We start from the raw sequence: 20,460 nt of genomic DNA, 5'->3' as shown, positions 1-20,460 counted from the left end.
CATACTATATTCTTACTGCATGCCTCAGTAGAACACATGTTTTTTGACCTTAACTGCATTACCTCAGAAGATTGTGCCATAGGACAGTATTGAGGGAAAGTGTGCTAACAATCTGCCAGTCCAAAGGTCAACTCAATGAGAAAGATTTCTAAGCACAAAGTAGGCAGAACTGAACTTTTAAGTTTACGTATTCATGTACTGGTGCCCCTCTATTTATTATCCATCTGCATGCTTAGGAACTTTGAATATGGAGTCTCACTGAGAGAAAGAAAGACTGATCAGTACCTGTTGGATAGCCATGCATGTTAAGATGCTGCTTCTGGGATGAGGAAATGCACTGGCCGCAGACCTAATCTGCTTGGTAGATTAACGACAAGGATCGGTGTGCTGCCAGACTGGATGTGGTTTGTAGGCAGTTTCCCACATCTCACTAGGTGAATACCAGGCTGGTACCCAAGTTCCACCTCAGTTACATGATTCATAATCATTTCATAAACTTTTGCTCACTTCCACATGAACAACTCTCCATGCAGACAGTTGGGGTACATGTATTCCATCCTTGGTGGTAACAGGGTGGTGACAGGAAGGGCATCCAGTCACCCCTTAAGTTAACCGTGCCAAATCCATTACTAATCATGGTGACTCTGCACCAATGTTGGACAAAGGCAAAAGAAAAAGAAGACAGTGCTGATTAGTGGGAGTACTTACCTGCATTAGCCATACTAATAAATCCTGGCCCACTGTGTGTCAACTCAAAGCCTTCATCATCAAAATATTTTCCATAAATACTTGTTGATCCAGTACCATCATGGTTTACTATGTCACCACCTGGAAAGACAGTTTTTGTACTGACATTAAAGACATTAGTGTCATAGTTCTCTACAATGGAAATAATGTTTCAAACTGAGTAAATCCTCTGCAAATATTTTATTTGTACTTGTATGTATTTGCAATAATGTGATGGTGGTGGTGGTGGTATGTTCTACAGCCTTTAAGATCTCCTTGTTATGTATCTGTAGAACAAAATGTATATCTAATCTAATCTAATCTTAGGGCACTCAATGAACTTAGTGGATTGAACAGTCATCATTCACCAGCAGTCTTCATGTTGCAATGTTCAATGGATACCTGCCTAAAACACATTAACTAGTCTCATTATAAATTTTTGTGTTATATATGCTTCAAGGCATGTTAAACCATGTTAAAAAGTAATTGATAATATTCATAATTAAAGAAGGTGATGCTAAGAACAGATGAAAAATAAAACAGCATTATAAATTAATGCTGCTACCTTCTCTCTCTCTCTCTATCTCTCTCTGTCTCTGTCTCTCTCTTTCTCTCTCTCTCTCTCTCTCTCTCTTTCTCTCTCTCTCTCTCTCTCTCTCTCTCTCTCTCTCTCTCTCTCTCTCTCTCTCTCTCTCTCTCTCTCTCTCTCAACAGCTTAGGAGGGGTCCTGAGTGACCAAAATGTTTTAAAACTTCTGCAACATACATCTCGTCATCAGATAAAACTGGTGGTAAATGCTGAACATATCTTATGGCTGCCCTCTTATAAGCAAATAAAATACACGTAGTTAAAATATGATGTGTAAGCAGGGCTAATTTTCAAGCATTACACACTGGTGGGTCCTCTTCTCAAAAAATGTAGCTATCAGCCAGGGAAAAATGTCCTCATTGTTTTCTGAATCCACTACTTTTGTCTCTGTGATTGGGAGGACATGAATCATTGTCAAGTGCAGAGCTTTGTTGGTTGTGGCTTGCTGTTTATTATTTACTGCCAATCATTCAAACTGACAAACTTATACAGAAAATCGTTGTTTCAAACTGCCTGTGATTTTTATGTTTGGGTGGGCTGATCATGTTCTTTTTTCCTCCATACATTTGCATTTTTGTGTATCAATAAAAATAAAAGTTTCTCTCCTCATTAATGATCAACAGTAATGGATAAGTGTCTCAAATAAATATTTGAACAACATACCTCATTCATTCAAATACCAAGTTTCGCAGATCCAATCATGAGGGAAAATCCTAAGGCTTTCAGTCAAAACAATTCTTTCCACAGAGAGCAGCATGATAACTAGCTTCTCTACACTACATCATCAATAACAGACAGCCTACATTATTTAATGAAGATTTACATAGCCAAAACTGCTACTCATACTTTAAAAACAATGCTTATAATCCCCACAATCCTCCAAATATGACAGGCCACAACTGCTGAAAGTCAGGAAACGCAAATAATGTAAGAAATAATGGTAACCATTCACCCTTTAGTTGAAAGGTGTTGAGCATCTGATATGCAAATAAAAAAGACTGGGTAGGAACATTGCACCACCATACTCTCACTTATGAAGTGACAAGCACAGAGTTCAGGATACAGGTCATCAGAGATTAAGGCTAGGAGGATGGTGAGATCAAAGGCTGTATTTTTAGGACAGTTCCCATCTATGTAATTCAGAGAAACTGACATTGTGGGAAGGATCCAGGTGGCAGCTATTGAAATCGAGCATGCTGTGCATGGCTGCCTGTTCTTTCACTGATTGACCACTTCTCCTCTTGGCCACAGCTTGGTGGTGGTCATTCATACGAGTGGTCATTCTCACATAAAAGACGGTGCAGAGGATGGAGCAGAGCTAGCATATGACATGACTGCTTCCACAGATGGCCCTGCCTCTGATAGGTAGGATATACCTGTGGTGGGACATAATTGGGATATGCTGTGGGGATGCACATAACAGGTCTTGCATCTGTGACTTTCACATGGATATAACCTATGTGGCAAGGGATTGAGATTAGGTATGGTATAAGGATGTACCAGGAAATTTTATATGATTAGTGGGCATTGGAATACCATTGTGAAAGAGGTGGCATGTCCTTTATTTTACTAAATAACAACTCTTTGTTTCCTACTCATTTTTTTTTCAGTATTAGCTTCATGTTAGCTATGTGCAGGAACTGGCTGCATTATATTGCTAGTGTTTGGGTGGTCTCTTTTCCATTAGTTGTAGAAAACTGAAACATGTACAGCTTTCTGGCTTTACATTATGTACATAATTTGTGATTACATACTAAGTACAACAAAGTACTAACCTATGAATTGCAAATAAATCTATGAGGAAATTTTAATGATATTGATATAAAGAGAGCAAAATACAAAACTTTGTTGAGAGTATTCAATGAGAAGATAAAGTGTACCAAATATTTTATTATTTGGAGATTGCAGTATTTTAATCAGTAACAATGAACACTTCAGAAATGCCAAAAATAATTCAATAAGCAGAAAAGTAACAGTGTACTACTTTTGTCCTCCTACTCTCTCTCTCTCTCTCTCTCTCTCTCCAACATCTTCCCCTTGATTTTGTCTCCCCACCTCCTCACAGTATATGGATCCCTCACAACCCGCCGTCTGAGTGGCCCTCCTTTCGTAAACTTTTCCAGCTTTCTCCTCTTTCCTCAGGGAGGAAAGAGGAACATGAAATTCTGCTATGTTTTATACACAACAGAAAGGAATATTAATTATATGAAATACTGTATACATAGTTCTTGACTTCAGTGTCTATTTTTTGAATTGCCAACTGCCCTTCCTTTAACAATGTTAGGAAAATCTCTTAGGGACTTGAATCTTCTTTGTTGCATTTTATCAAATGGCTCTGAGCACTATCGGACTTAACATCTAAGGTCATCAGTCCCCTAGAACTTAGAACTACTTAAACCTAACTAACACTCATCCATACCTGAGGCAGGATTCAAACCTGCGACCGTAGCAGTCGCATGGTTCCAGACAGAAGTGCCTAGAACCGCTCGGCCACACCGGCCGGTTGCATTTTATCATTTGTTGTACTCTCCCATCTGGTTGGCATAGCTACCTTCACATTCTGACAGGCTAAATCATACACTGCCTATTTTGTGAGTTCAAGCTGGAACTACTATCATTTCCACTATCTTATCTTGAAAATTGATGTATAAATTCAAATCACTTTTACAGTTAGGAATATTAGATTTTAATTGTTCATAAATATCAGAATATCAAAATTCATCAAGATATATTAGATATACATTGTTGATCATTCATTCCATCATATAGTATGTTCAATAAAGCCACCATGAAGGAGAGCCTTCAAACATGTGGAGCAAGTCTAGTTATACATCAACAGACAGAAGCAGATGCTGGAGGGAGCTTCTGTAAAGTATATTAGTAAAACATTGTGACCAATGTGAACCCACTCACATTGAGAAAACAACCCCTTCCTGTCCTGTAGTAAAATTTTGCAGTGTTTAAATAGCAAAAAAAAAATTGTGGACTTGATCTTCCTATTGAATACCATCAATATAGTTTTAAATTTTTTTGCTATATTTGTATTAAAACATTTAGAGTTCCTGTCCTGTAGTAAAATTTTGCAGTGTTTAAATAGCAAAAAAAGAAAAAAAAATTGTGGACTTGATCTTCCTATTGAATACCATCAATATAGTTTTATATTTTGCTATATTTGTATTAAAACATTTAGAGTTCCTTCATAAAATTTGCTTCCAATTTACTAGCCAGTACTTTCTTGAAATTTGTATGTAATCACAGTTTCACATCTGCAGGTAAATACACTAGATTATAAAGCTGTTTATACTTAAAAGATTTATGTTTATAATAGAGGGAAACATTCCACGTAGGAAATATAAATCTAAAAACAAAGATGATGTGACTTACCAAATGAAAATGCTGGCAGGTCAACAGACACACAAACAAACACAAACATACACACAAAATTCAAGCTTTCGCAACAAACTGTTGCCTCATCAGGAAAGAGGGAAGGAGAGGGAAAGACGAAAGGATGTGGGTTTTAAGGGAGAGGGTAAGGAGTCATTCCAATCCCGGGAGCGGAAAGACTTACCTTAGGGGGAAAAAAGGACGGGTATACACTCGCACACACACACATATCCAGGATGGATATGCCAGCACTTTCATTTGGTAAGTCACATCATATTTGTTTTTAGATAAAGATTTATGTTTGCTAGATATAACAGTAGAAAGACAAATGTTTGCTAGATATAACAGTAGAAAGACAATCAAAAAGCAGACAGTACACCATAGCCAGTTTTCAAATGGATTGGCAGTTTATCCTTATAGATAAATTTAATGTAATGTGCATAAAAATGAATAAGGCCAATTATTAGTCATTTACAATACTGCCAATTAATTGCTGCAGCAGTAGGTAAAAGATAAAGCTGTCATCAAACCAAGTTCAGCTCAAACACCACAGTATTGCCTTACACTGTCTTCTGAGCTGATTTACCCAGGGACCTACAGTATTAATTTGGACTTTGAACCAGTGTGTGACATAAAAATTATGCCAGAAATTAAACATGAGAGTGCTGGAATAACAATCTGTCACTTCACCACTAAGCCTCACTGTAGTAAACAGAATATGAGGGAGTAGCTTTCTGGAGTAACCTTAAGTGGAATGACCACATAAAACTATTTGTAGGAGAAGGAGAAGATATTGCTAGGATTCACTGGAAGAAACCTAAAGAAATGTAAATCAGCCACAAAAGGAGTTGTCTACAAGACTGTCATGAGACCCCTGTATACTACATTATTTGTCAGTTTAGGAGCCTTACCAGAACAGATTAATACAGAAGCTCCAAAGAAGTGTGGCACGTATGTCACAGGATTTAGCACCATGAAAATTTTCATTAAAGTCACATGGGAGATGCTACAAGAGAGATGTGCATCATGGAGAGGTTTACACAGAAATACTGAGAGCATATGTTCCAAACAGGGTCAAGCAGCATAATTCTTCCTTCATATATTACCTGTGAAATGACCAGAAAAATTTGAGCACATATGAATGGCTAAAGACTGTTGTTCTTCCCCCATTCACTTTGTGACTGGAACAGGAAAGTAGGGAAATCACAATGGTATCGAAAGTGCACGCCACCATATACTGCAAGATAACTTGCGGGGTACGTGTGGAGAATATACCAAACAGTACTTTGTGTTATTGGAATGAGTATGTCTTCAATATCAAAAATTATAAGAATATAATGATTACTACAAACAAGAGGGGAATCAAACTTTCAGCATAAAATTATCACATTTAGTAGAAATTACCTTGAATCATAAACTTCCTAATCACTCTGTGGAATCCTGAGCCAGCATACGTTTTACCATCAACTCCTTTTGTGGCAATAGTAACAAAATTTTTTACTGTCTTTGGTGCAATGCCTCCAAAGAGCCCTATTACTATTCTTCCAAGATCTTCATCTCCATGAGATATATCAAAGTATACTTGATGTGTTACTTTGTAGTCTTTTGCCTGCAAGTCACACAAATGGTTGATAAATTTTAGTTACAAAATGGACATGGATGTCCACATGCATACTTCTAGGAACAGTATAACAAATTATTCACATTCTTCACGTCAGGTAAACACTAAAGCTAGGTAAGATTTATTATCTTATCAAAAATAGAAGTACAATGACAGATATGTAAGCTTATTTTCTGTGACTTCTTCAGATTATTTATTCACTTCACTTGCAAACAAAATAATAGAATAATAAGTAACAGTGTAATAAATCATTGTACATTATTACTAAGGATAGGAATATATTAGACAAGAAAACTGGCATTAAGTGCTTTGCAATATCAATATCTTTCTGTTTTTGCTGTTACCTTTTTTGTATTGCCATCCAAAATCAACTGTAGATATTGATTATCACAACTATGGTTTTTTTCCAATTTGGGCTCTTTTATAGTGTTTCTATGTATGTCATATAGGCGCTGCCCTGACTCGAAGCACCTCTAATAACATTCCCACACTATACGTTAATAGCAGGGTAACCCAACAACTGCTTATATCCAATTTTTCTAAGAACAGTCCTAAAGAGAAGATCTAGTGTTATACGAGGGCTATTCAGAAAGTAGGGAACGTTTCTGTCTGATGCCACCAGGCACGCACCTATCACGTATATATTGGTATGTGCATGGTTGGCAGCTCAATCAGCATCCATCCGTGACAGCAGGAATGTTTCTGCACATCTGGTTTTTTTGATATTTGAGTTTGAAATATGTGCTGCATTCAAAAATCCCTCCAGTTGTGAGGTGAGGTCTGTGATACGATTTTGTTGGCAAAAAACCTAAAACCTATAGAAATTTATCGTGAACTGGACGAAGTGTTTGGAGAAAATGTAATGAGTGAATTTTCCGTCCAGAAATGGTGCATCCAGTTTAAAAATGGCTGAACCAACGTTTGTGATGAAGAGAAGAGCGGACGCCCAAGCATTGTGACTCACGATATTGTCACTAAAGTTGATGAAACGAATCGTGAAAATCGTGAAAACTGTCGCTTCACAATAACGGAGCTTTTCCTTTCTTTTCCACAAGTTTCATGGACTTCGTTGTTTCAAATTGTCACTCAAAAGCTAGGCTACCACAAATTTTGTGCACGATGGGTGCCCAAAATGCTTACAGCGCCCCATAAAGAACTGGAAATGGGGGCTATGTTGACGTTTCTGGAGGCATACCACAAACATGATGATTCATTACTGGATCGAATGTAACAATGCCCAGCCTCACATGGCAAACTGCACTAAATAAATCCTTAATTCATTCAAATGGGAAATTTTCCCTCATCCGCCCTACAGCCCCGATCTTGTACCAGGTGGCAGAATTTTATGACGAAGGTATTTCAAACCTTGTCCACTTCTATGATAAGTGCCTCAATGTGTTTGGTGACTACGTGGAAAAGTAATATGTCAGTCACTCTTTCAGATGTATACAGTAAAATGTATTTCTTGTGCTTAGTTTTTTTTAATGCCAAAACGTTCCCCACTTTCTGAATAGCACTTGTATCTTATACAGGGACAGGTGCCAAAGTTTTTAATTTCAAATAAGTTTTGGACCATGAAAGCTATATTAGAGGTAATGATATATTGGTAGTCTCTCTCCACTTAGATGAATTTAGTGACTAGTGGCTTATTAATTAAAAAGTAAAACGTTTTTGCAACATAATTAATCATCAAGATATGGGCATCAACTTGGTTTTTCAAAATAGAACAATGGTATTTTTGCACCTTAATGGCACACTGTATGAAAGATTGTGATGTAACTCTTTTGGTTGCTCAACAAGAAATTACAGATTAAAAATATTTGGAATATAAGAATTTTTGAGCTGTTTGAATGACATGCCACCTGCAGGTTTACTTTAATTTCCATGGAGACTGCACTGCTGAGGGAAATGATACTCAATGTTTACATCCTCCTCATGGAGATACTCACCCTGTCCTATAAAGTCCCTTTATTTCTATATGACTACTGTGACCTCCTTACTGTAGCCAAGACACAATCTTCCTCTATAAGTTTTAAGTTTTATATCCCCTGCCAAATACACACACACACACACATACACACACACACACACACACACACACACACAAACTTTCCAGTCAAAATATATTTTCTCCCTAATTTGAATCAATACCTTTTCATTACTTATCAGATCTACCAATCATATCTTTGGCATTTTTCTACACCACTACATTCTCTTTCTGTCTGTACTTTTTATGAGCTTTTTGCAATTTCTAACACTTTAGTTATTAACATACTTCTGTTTTTCAGAAAAGCTTTTCTTACTATTGCCAGTCTGCATCATACAACCCTTTTACTCCTGACATCATCAGTCATTTTGCTGCCCAAATGGCAAAACTTGTCTACAACTTTCACTGCCTTATTTCCCCCTCAGCCTCTCCTGATCTATTGTGACTAACCATGACTATTCTTTTCTTGTTTTACTTTTCTTGGTGTTTATCTTGTAACCTGTTTTCAAGATATTAGTCACTCTGTTCAACTGATTTGCAAGTCCATTGCTATCTCTGACAGAATTACAGTGTCATTTGGCAAATCTTGAATATTTCATATATTCCTGACATTGTCAGTCTGTGGATGATCTGCAAAACTTCACAAGCCAAGTTCACTAAAAAAGCATTTTATTGGATGACTGATTTGGACAGAGCTATGGATCTCATGCATAAGATTACAAGATTCCAAATTACTCCATAGTTCCCTCTACAGCTTGCTTTATGTGCACATTGAATAACATCATGGATAAGCTACAACCTTGGCTCATTTGTTTTTCAACTAGTGCTTCTGTTTCATGTCCCTCGACTCTTAGAACTATGATCTGTATAAGTTGTAGTTAAGCCTTCAGTTCCTATGTTTTATCACTGACAACTTCAGAATTTCAAAAAGTGTCTTCCACTCAATTTTATTATGAGCTTTTTAACCACAGCGTTTTCTTCACCAATCTCCCATCCTACTTAAGACACAGTATCAGTATTACTTAGTGTTTCTTACATTTATCCAGAACACAAACTGAAATCCCTGTGGTCAGTTTCTACTGTTTGTCATGTCTTCCAGCATCTGTCTTCTTTGGTATTGGGATTGCTACATTCTTCTTGAAACTGAAGGTATTTTGCCCATCTAATGTTTTCTACATGCCAGATGGAACAGATTGGTCATAACTGGTTCTCCCAAAGATGTGTTAAAAATTCTTTGGTATGAGTTCCACATCATTTGTATAGAATCATTTCATCTGCTGTTTCAGCCTTTTCGCTGAAACCTTTTCTCAGACTTTGCTTGCACTACTGTGTTACATAGTCAAAGCAGCACTAATTTGGGGAGAGTATTTCATGCACAGATCATAAATGCAATGAACTCACTCATATATCTTCTGAGATAAAATATGTTAAACAAATTATGTCACTGAGTTGTAAAGACTAATTCGTTCATGAAGGCCATGAAGGATTCTGCACTTTTTGTGGAATCCATTTAACTAAAAATCCAAAATATTTTGGACTAACAATCAGAAACTAACGTGAAGCCCTCAGCTACTAACCAGCCAAAAACCACACAATAATACAGAAGTACTGACTGAGCAAAAATGGGTATTAAATACCACGAGCGTCATCCACACGTATAAAACCCTCATCTGCTCCGTGCTTAGCTAACCCATTGTGTTGTGGACTTCTACTCCTCCCACTCCTGGCAATATGTGCACTCCACCTCACTTTCCACATTTGACTACCTCCTCCCTCTTGTGCCCTTCACCTACTCATAAATTTATCACACCTCATCGAACACCTAGTAGACCTTGGCTTCTCCTACATCTCCCATAGTCTTCAGTCCCAAAACCTTGTAATCTCCTACATGCTTGAGAATGCTGGCTTACACCTCAACACATTTCATGTTCTTTTCCAATTAAATTTCAATCGTGATTTCGTTTCAGACAACAAATTCATCCCTAAAATCTACTCTTCTTTCCAACCACAATCAATGCTATGCACACCACTGATTCCAAATTAAAAAAAATAATTAACTCCTTCACCTTGTTATAAACATGGTTGCCTTTTTTAACTTCTTAAACTACTCTATGTTACGATTATAAGTTATGTAATTAAAGGACTGAAGAGTGGCAATTTGGCTGCTGCCAATACAGCCACCCCTTCCACCCCTAAAAAGTGAGAACGTAAATAATATTCGCATATAAGAAGAATAAAAAATCGTCTGCAACTAGTTCCTGGGAAAAAGTTGAAAAATTGAACCTGAAGATTATACAAGAATTGTGCAGGAACTTTTTAACATCAATTATTAACATCTTTAGGAGAACCAACCAGGATACAACTATTCCAACTGTTATACAGGATGTATCACAGAGGCAAAATACCTTCACATTTCAAGCAGAATGTAAAAATTCCAGAACAAAGAAAGACATGTGCTGATAGGTGAGAATATTTACAAACTGCACACGTTGTAAACATTGAATGTGTAATCCAGAAACGGAAAATCTTAAGACAAAAGTATCGAATGCAGAATTGGCCACTAGATGTCTCTAGAGGTGGACCCACTTATATAAATGGAGATTGGAAATACAGATATTGGTCGTCAGTACAGAAGCAGTCATAGCAGTATGGGTTGGTCAGATGCGCTGTCACTTCAAACGTGGACCACTAATTGGTTGTCACCTGACTAACAAATCCATCAGAGTCATTTTAGCTCTTGTAAAGTGGCCCAAATCAACTGTTGAACAACGTAGCTCAATCAAAGCCAGGCAGACCTCACGTACTGACAAGGCGAGGACCGTCAAGCATTGTGGAGGGTGGCTGTAAATAAATCGCATGAAATAAGCAGAAAGAGCCACTTGTGAGTTCCAAAGTTCTACCAGCAGTCCGGCTACCACAATGACTGCATAGGGTGTTAAAAAGGATGGGGTACAGTGGTCCTGCACAATGGAAGACTGGAAATTAGTGATTTGAAGTGATGTATCACACTATACTCTGCGGCCATCCAGTGGAAGGGTATGAGCTTGGAGAACACATGGAGAACGTTACCTACCATCATGTGTGGTGCCAACAATGAAGTATGGAGGGGATGGTGTTACAGTTTGGAGATGTTTTCTTGGTTGGGATGTGATCTTATTACGCTAAAGAAATGGTAAATGTGGAAGAGTATAAACAAATTTTTACAGCAATGTGTACTGTGTACAGTAGGTCTATGGGAACAATTCCAAGATTGTTTGTATCAGCATGACAATGCAGCCTGTCATAAAACAACATATGTGAGTCAAGAGTTTGTGGACAATAACATTCCTTAAATGGAGTGGCCTACCCAGAGTCCTGACCTCTACCCACTGGAACACCTTTGGGATGAGTTACAAAGTCGACTTCACTTTGGGCTCCAGAATCCAACACCACTGCCTTCTCAGGTCCCTACACTGGAGGAAGAATGGGCTAGCATTCCTCCCGCGAGACACCTCATTAAAGTGTAATGGCCGGCCGTGGTGACCGAGCGGTTCTAGGCGCTTCAGTCTGGAACCACGCGGCTGCTTCAGTCGCAAGTTCGAATCCTGCCTCGGGCATGGATGTGTGTGATGTCCTTAGGTTAGTTCGGTTTAGGTAGTTTTAAGTCTAGGGGACTGATGACCTCAGATGCTAAGTCCCATAGAGAATTCAGGCCGTCATAAAGTCGAAGGGTGGACAGACACTATAATAAGTATTTCGATACTTTTGATTAGGTAGTGTACGTAATGTAGATGCAGAGGTATGCGGGAATTTCGTCTGTCTGGCATTTGTTTGAGAAAAGTCGCAAATATCTACCGTTTTCTTGTTCGCCGAGCAGGAAGCTAGTTTACATACAGAAGCAGAAATAAGACCAAAGAATAAATAAGTAAAAGTCTTAGTTGTAACAAGTGTGAAGATTAGCCAAAGGTGAGAGTGATCAGTTGATTGCGAAGTATTACGAACAGGAATTCATTCTAATTTCTCAGTAAAAATATCGTTACATGTATCATAACAATATTTTTACCAATGAAGTAACAATAGTTTCCCATATCCAACTTGTAATACGAGTTAGGTATTGGAAACTATTGTGCGTATGTCTCCGGTAATAGTGACTTTAGAGAAGATTCCTAAAAACGCATTGTTTTACTATATAGGCCCTATATCGAATGCACTAGAAAGGAACGGAATCGACAATAAAAGTTCCACACACATAAATTGCTGGATGACGTCATCATTGGAAACTCGCCCTTATATTATACGTCGTAAGGTACTTGTCACTTTCACAGTAGGTATTTGTTCGCACTGCATAAAAGTTTGGAAGCGGACATTCTGGCAGCGAATGTTCTCCAAACAATCGAGCCTCATACAGTATGTAAAGGAAGCAGAGTTGTTGCCAGGTGGTCAATTTGAAAGCTACAATCGTCGCGATAACTCAGAAGTGATGAAAAGTGAACAACTGCGATTATTGGCTATTTCCATGGACTTCAGTCAGTGTTGTGCTAAGCGTTATTAGAAATACGCGGAGTGTGACCTTGTGTGTTTTAGTGCTTAGTGTACCAGTGTTGCATTTTTCAGTGCGAATAAAGTTTTTATTTGAGAATAATTGGCGTCTAATTTACTTACGTTGTAACACTATAATAAAATGGATAGTTATGTAATAAGAAAAAGAAAAGTAGAACATTTGAAGGTTCTGGTCTCCATTCAGAGGCAAAGAACACTACCAGATGTACAGGCAGAATCACAGTTGTAACTTTTTTATATCATAAGATGGCATTGTCATGCCTATGTGTATAATCAGTTTCAATAAAACTTTCTTAAACTTTGCATGTAACTTGATTATTTTTTATTCCGGTAAAAGTAAAAGTAGCTCAAGATATCTTTGGCATCCCCTCTTTGAGGTTTTTCTGTATCTGCCACTATATACAGGAAGTATTTAATGGGAGGCGCTTGCCCCTTCGTTAAGAGCTGGCGTGCTCTGCTGCATGCTGAGCTCAGAGCTGCTTCAGAGGCGACGCAAAGTGTGTTCGCAATCTGGAGGACGGGCTGGGATGAGCTCACCGCCGCAGCTGCGTGGCACACATCGCCTACCGTGTTTTTTGTCCCTCCCTCCAGTCTGGAGTGAAAGACGCGAGCTGTTTCGTTACACCACGCTGCTAGCAGTGACGTCACACTAAAACGAAAACGGCGCCTGTGTAACGGATCAGGAAGGGGATGGTGGAAGAGTGCAGTTCCACGCCAGGGCACGCAACAAGCCAATGACCGTTACATGCTGTGAAATATGGAACCTACATCTACATATTCGCTCCATAGGCCATTTTATAGTGCTCGGTGGAGGGCACTTCGTGCCAATAGTAGCGACTTGGAATTCCATTCTCGTAGTGAGCGATGGAAAAAAGCGTCTTAATTTAATCTCACTTTTCTTACTCTCTTGGCCCCTGCGTGACCTACACAACTCTGAAGGCAGCAGAAATGTTCCACAGTCTTTCTCAAAGATCGCTTCTTTAAATTTACTCACCAGGTCTTCATGAGAACCCTCATCGTCATTCTTCCAAAGATTTCCATTTAATTTCTCCTAGAATCCTTGCTATACCAATCTGTTACGATCCTAGCAATGCATCTCTTAATAATTGTTTGATGCCTTCTTGATAAGGACTGCAAGGATTGGAGCAGTGAGTACTTGAATAAAATTAAGCGCACTGACGTATCGTAGACGACTTCCTTTACAGATATTCTACACTTTCCCAGAGTCCTTCCAACACATCTGAGTCTTCCATTTGCCTTCCCATTTCACACGCTTCTTTATACATAAATATTTATCCAGCGTGAGGTCGTCCATATGTTCAGCGCTAAAATTTCTCTTTTTGTTACTGTAATTATACGTTCCAAAAAGACGCGCGAGAAAGTGCGATTTTTCAGGGGGTCATATTTCGGTTTCTGTTGATTACAGATATGAGGGATCAAGTGTCTTGGTTAGCTCTTGACCTAACGACCATTGGTATACCTCTCGGAAGAACTGGCATACTACAGCTATCCTACTGCACAAGTTCAAAATTTAAACATTAAACACTTCCTCCAGTCCACACAAATTGAGCAAATCTATTGGTTCTTTTGCATTATATGTGATCTAGTGAGGACCTTAGAAAGTTTATAAAAGCATCGTTTGTTCATGGGCATTTCCTGAGAAAATTCCGAAAAACCATGATTTTTGAGTACCAGAAGTACCAATTGTTGGGACGGCCACTTCTGTAATTTATATCACGACAAATCATCAAAATTTTTACCAGATATCGTAAAGATGATGTTTTCGGGGAATAGTGAAACTTTTTTCGATATCATTACCCGTTACCGAGATCCAGTGGTTCAAAGTTACCATTCTTATGCACATAATATCCGGTCTGAGACGTAACGTTAGTTTTAACTGACGTACTGAACACATGGCAAGGGTTCTAGAGTCATCGCAAGGGTTCTGAGGTAACAAAGCTATGTCTTCAGTCAGTATTATTTCACCAAGAAAACTTTATGATGCGCTGTGTCTGGGTAATAGACACTTCCTGCAATGGTACTGCAGTGACAAAGAAAAATGGGCTGAAAAGGTTCTTAACATGCTTGAAAATAACTTAAAATGACTCCCAGAGATTATGTGAAAGTAGAAAGACTGCAAATTCAGTAGAATATCTCTAATAACGTTTTTACTCATTTAAGATACAAGGCCCCCCCCATGAACCATGGACCTTGCCGTTGGTGGGGAGGCTTGCGTGCCTCAGCGATACAGATAGCCATACTGTAGGTGCAACCACAACGGAGGGGTATCTGTTGAGAGGCCAGACAAACGTGTGGTTCTGAAGAGGGGCAGCAGCCTTTTCAGTAGTTGCAAGGGCAACAGTCTGGATGATTGACTGATCTGGCCTTGTAACAATAACCAAAACAGCCTTGCTGTGCTGGTACTGCGAACGGCTGAAAGCAAGGGGAAACTACAGCCGTAATTTTTCCCGAGGGCATGCAGCTTTACTGTATGATTACATGATGATGGCGTCCTCTTGGGTAAAATATTTCGGAGGTAAAATAGTCCCCCATTCGGATCTCCGGGCGGGGACTACTCAAGAGGATGTCGTTATCAGGAGAAAGAAAACTGGCGTTCTACGGATCGGAGCGTGGAATGTCAGATCCCTTAATCGGGCAGGTAGGTTAGAAAATGGATAGGTTGAAGTTAGATATAGTGGGAATTAGTGAAGTTCGGTGGCAGGAGGAACAAGACTTCTGGTCAGGTGACTACAGGGTTATAAACACAAAATCAAATAGGGGTAATGCAGGAGTAGGTTTAATAATGAATAGGAAAATAGGAATGCGGGTAAGCTACTACAAACAGCATAGTGAACACATTATTGTGGCCAAGATAGACACAAAGCCCACACCTACTACAGTAGTACAAGTTTATATGCCAACTAGCTCTGCAGATGACGAAGAAATTGAAGAAATGTATGATCAAATAAGAGAAATTATTCAGATTGTGAAGGGAGACGAAAATTTAATAGTCATGGGTGACTGGAATTCGAGTGTAGGAAAAGGGAGAGAAGGAGACATAGTAGGTGAATATGGATTGGGGCTAAGAAATGAAAGAGGAAGCTGCCTGGTAGAATTTTGCACAGAGCACAACATAATCATAACTAACACTTGGTTTAAGAATCATGAAAGAAGATTGTATACATGGAAGAACCCTGGAGATACTAAAAGGTATCAGATAGATTATATAATGGTAAGACAGAGATTTAGGAACCAGGTTTTAAATTGTAAGACATTTCCAGGGGCAGATGTGGACTCTGACCACAATCTATTGGTTATGACCTGTAGATTAAAACTGAAGAAACTGCAAAAAGATGGGAATTTAAGGAGATGGGACACGGATAAACTAAAAGAACCAGAGGTTGTACAGAGATTCAAGGAGAGCATAAGGGAGCAATTGACAGGAATGGGGGAAAGAAATACAGTAGAAGAAGAATGGGTAGCTTTGAGGGATGAAGTAGTGAAGGTAGCAGAGGATCAAGTAGGTAAAAAGACGAGGGCTAGTAGAAATCCTTGGGTAACAGAAGAAATATTGAATTTAATTGATGAAAGGAGAAAATATAAAAATGCAGTAAATGAAGCAGGCAAAAAGGAATACAAACGTCTCAAAAATGAGATCGACAGGAAGTGCAAAATGGCTAAGCAGGGATGGCTATAGGACAAATGTAAGGATGTAGAGGCTTATCTCACTAGGGGTAAGATAGATACTGCCTACAGGAAAATTAAAGAGACCTTTGGAGATAAGAGAATGACTTGTATGAATATCAAGAGCTCAGATGGAAACCCAGTTCTAAGCAAAGAAGGGAAAGCAGAAAGGTGGGAGGAGTATCTAGAGGGTCTATACAAGGGCGATGTACTTGAGGACAATATTATGGAAATGGAAGAGGATGTAGATGAAGATGAAATGGGAGATATGATACTGTGTGAAGAGTTTGACAGAGCACTGATAGACCTGAGTCGAAACAAGACCCCGGGAGTAGACAACATTCCACTAGAAATACTGATGGCCTTGGGAGAGCCAGTCCTGACAAAACTCTACCATCTGGTGAGCAAGATGTATGAAACAGGCGAAATACCCTCAGACTTCAAGAAGAATATAATAATTCCAATCCCAAAGAAAGCAGGTGTTGACAGATGTGAAAATTACCGAACTATCAGTTTAATAAGTCACAGCTGCAAAATACTAACACGAATTCTTTACAGACGAATGGAAAAACTAGTAGAAGCCAACCTCGGGGAAGATCAGTTTGGATTCCGTAGAAACACTGGAACACGTGAGGCAATACTGACCTTGCGACTTATCTTAGAAGAAAGATTAAGGAAAGGCAAACCTACGTTTCTAGCATTTGTAGACTTAGAGAAAGCTTTTGACAATGTTGACTGGAATACTCTCTTTCAAATTCTAAAGGTGGCAGGGGTAAAATACAGGGAGCGAAGGGCTATTTACAATTTGTACAGAAACCAGATGGCAGTTATAAGAGTCGAGGAACATGAAAGGGAAGCAGTGGTTGGGAAGGGAGTAAGACAGGGTTGTAGCCTCTTCCCGACGTTGTTCAATCTGTATATTGAGCAAGCAGTAAAGGAAACAAAAGAAAAATTCGGAGTAGGTATTAAAATTCATGGAGAAGAAATAAAAACTATGAGGTTCGCCGATGACATTGTAATTCTGTCAGAGACAGCAAAGGACTTGGAAGAGCAGTTGAATGGAATGGACAGTGTCTTGAAAGGAGGATATAAGATGAACATCAACAAAAGCAAAACAAGGATAATGGAATGTAGTCTAATTAAGTCGGGTGATGCTGAGGGAATTAGATTATAAAATGAGGCACTTAAAGTAGTAAAGGAGTTTTGCTATTTGGGGAGCAAAATAACTGATGTTGGTTGAAGTAGAGAGGATATAAAGTGTAGGCTGGCAATGGCAAGGAAAGCGTTTCTGAAGAAGAGAAATTTGTTAACATCCAGTATTGATTTAAGTGTCAGGAAGTCATTTCTGAAAGTATTCGCATGGAGTGTAGCCATGTATGGAAGTGAAACATGGACGATAAATAGTTTGGACAAGTAGAGAATATAAGCTTTCGAAATGTGGTGCTACAGAAGAATGCTGAAGATTAGATGGGTAGATCACATAACTAATGAGGAAGTATTGAATAGAATTGGGGAGAAGAGAAGTTTGTGGCACAACTTGACCAGAAGAAGGGATCGGTTGGTAGGACATGTTCTGAGGCATCAAGGGACCACCAATTTAGTATTGGAGGGCAGCGTGGAGGGTAAAAATCGTAGAGGGAGACCAAGAGATGAATACACTAAGCAGATTCAGAAGGATGTAGGTTGCTGTAGGTACTGGGAGATGAAAAAGCTTGCACAGGATAGAGTAGCATGGAGAGCTGCATCAAACCAGTCTCAGGACTGAAGACCACAACAACAAGAACAACAAGATACAAGGCGTTTTCCATGAACTGCGATCGATGAGCAAGACATACAGAAAAAAATATAAAGCAAACGATTGTGTGTTAATCTTATGTATATGTGTCAAAGTATATAAATAAAGTGTCAAAACCTTACTGACCTATGGAGTTCGTTTTACATACAAGGCACATCCTAATGTAGCAGGGTAAAGAAGGGAACTAGTGGAAAAATGCTCGTGTCGGAGCACAAAAAAGGCTGATATGTTCCACTTTAAAAGACAGTGATAGAAATGTGGGGGACCAGCTGTATCAGTCCTCATTCCGCCTTCATCATCAAAAGTTTTGTGCTGAAAGAACTGGCAGAGAGACAATGATGGTGGAAGAAAGAAGAAACAGTATCAACAGGAGAGAAAGAGAGAGGAGACAGTGGTGGTGGGAGAGAGAAATTGGCAGCAAAAGAGAAACAGAGATGTATGAAGAGAGTATCAGTGGGAGGCTACGAGGCAGCAGATACTGACAGTCAGTGAGAGAATGCTAATATTAAAAGAGACAGAGAGATGGATGGTGATAGAAGCAATGGGAGCAGACGAGAGAAGAGACAGTGGAAATGAAAAATAGAGATGGAAAAACCATACATGGGCTTGGGGGGTTTGAACACTCCCAGACAGGCGAACCTTAACGTGTGGGAACAGGGCAGGGCGAATTTTGAACCGAAATCTTAAGCACGTGGGTATAGGAGACAAAATAAGTTGGACCTTCAGAATTTGTGACTTGCTGAGGTACGGTGAAGATGGTGCCAATGGGAAAGAAAGACAAAAGGAGACAGTGTAAGTGAGAGACAGGGGCAGTGGGATAAATTGTAAATTAATGGTAGAAAAAGGGGTCAGTGGGGGAGAGACAAACATTGACTGTGGAAGTGAGAGGGAGATGTTGAGTATGAAGACTCAACTGCAAAGAGAGACTGGGTAAAAGGATTTAGACTGAAACTTGCTGGCAGATTAAAACTGTGTACCGGACCGAGACTCGAAATCGGGACCCGAGTTCGAGTCTCGGTCCGGCAAACAGTTTTAATCTGCCAGGAAGTTTCATATTAGCGCACACTCCGCTGCAGAGTGAAAATCTCATTGAGGATTTAGACTGTTTAGCGTTAAAAGAGAGCGACTATGTTCACATGGCAAAATTTGTGTTGAGGAAGGGGGAATGTGTATTGATACAGCTGTTACCCACTGTTCTGTCAGAGTCTGTTGTAGAGGAACATATTAGCCTTTTCTGTGGTGTGTCAGAAGCATACTCTTATCGACTCTTTGAAATTCTGAAGGTAGCAGGGGTAAAATACACAGAGTAAAGGTTAGAAACAACTTGTGCAAAAAGCAGATGCTAGCTGTAAGAGTTGTAGGGCATGAATGGGAAACAATGGTTTAAAAGGGAGTGAGAAATCCAGTAGCCTATCTATCCCCAGTGTTATTCAATCTACATATTGGCTGAGCAGTGAAAGGAGTCACAGAAAAATTCTGAGGAGGAATTAAAGTTCAAGGAGAAGAAATTGAAACTTTGAGATTTGTCGATGACATTGTAATTCTGTCAGGGAAGGGACTTGAAAGGGCAGTTGAACAGGTTGGGCAGTAGCTTGAATGGAGATGAAAACTAACATAAGCAAAACAATGGTAACGGAATGTAGTCGAATTAAATCAGGCAATGGCAAGGGAATTAGATTAGGAAATTTATATTAAAAGTAGTAGATGATTGTTCCTGTTTGTGCAGCAAAATAACTAATGATGGCTGAAGTAGAGAGGCTATAAAATGCACACTGTCTGTCGCAAAAAAAGCATTTCTGAACAAGAGAAATATCTTTAAAATTCACGCAAAAGCAGTTTTTTAGCATCAAATATAAATTCAAGTGTTAAGACGGATGTGAAACACGGACGATGAACAGGTCACCCAGTAATAGAGTAGAAGCTTATGATGTGTGGCACTACAGGAGAATGCCAAAGATTAGATGGGTAGATCGCGTAACGAATGGGAAGGTACTGAACAGAAGTGGGAAGAAAAGAAATTTGTCTCATAACTTGACAAAAGAAGGGATCGGTTGATAGAACACATTTTGAGTAGTCAACGAATTTTCAGTTTAGTACTGGAAGAAAGGATGGGAAAGGAAATTGCAGAGGGAGGCC

The 20,460-nt window shown here is 39.1% G+C and overlaps 1 protein-coding gene across 1 annotated transcript in view; it reads right to left on the bottom strand.

The window, feature by feature from the left end:
• Positions 1-691: 691 nt before the first annotated feature.
• Positions 692-20,460, bottom strand: part of LOC124795748 (peptidyl-prolyl cis-trans isomerase B1-like) — a 57,354-nt gene continuing 37,585 nt past the window's right edge. The window contains exons 2-3 of the mRNA XM_047259832.1: positions 6,103-6,307; positions 692-828 (exon numbers count right to left, since the gene is read on the bottom strand). Coding sequence (XP_047115788.1) covers positions 692-828; positions 6,103-6,307 — 342 coding nt within the window. The remainder of the gene's footprint in view (positions 829-6,102; positions 6,308-20,460) is intronic.

Source organism: Schistocerca piceifrons, chromosome 4, assembly GCF_021461385.2.
Source record: "Schistocerca piceifrons isolate TAMUIC-IGC-003096 chromosome 4, iqSchPice1.1, whole genome shotgun sequence".
Taxonomy (NCBI): Eukaryota; Metazoa; Arthropoda; class Insecta; order Orthoptera; family Acrididae; genus Schistocerca; species Schistocerca piceifrons.
The sequence above is the reverse complement of the archived record's forward strand: the minus strand, read 5'-3'. Positions and strand labels throughout refer to the sequence as shown.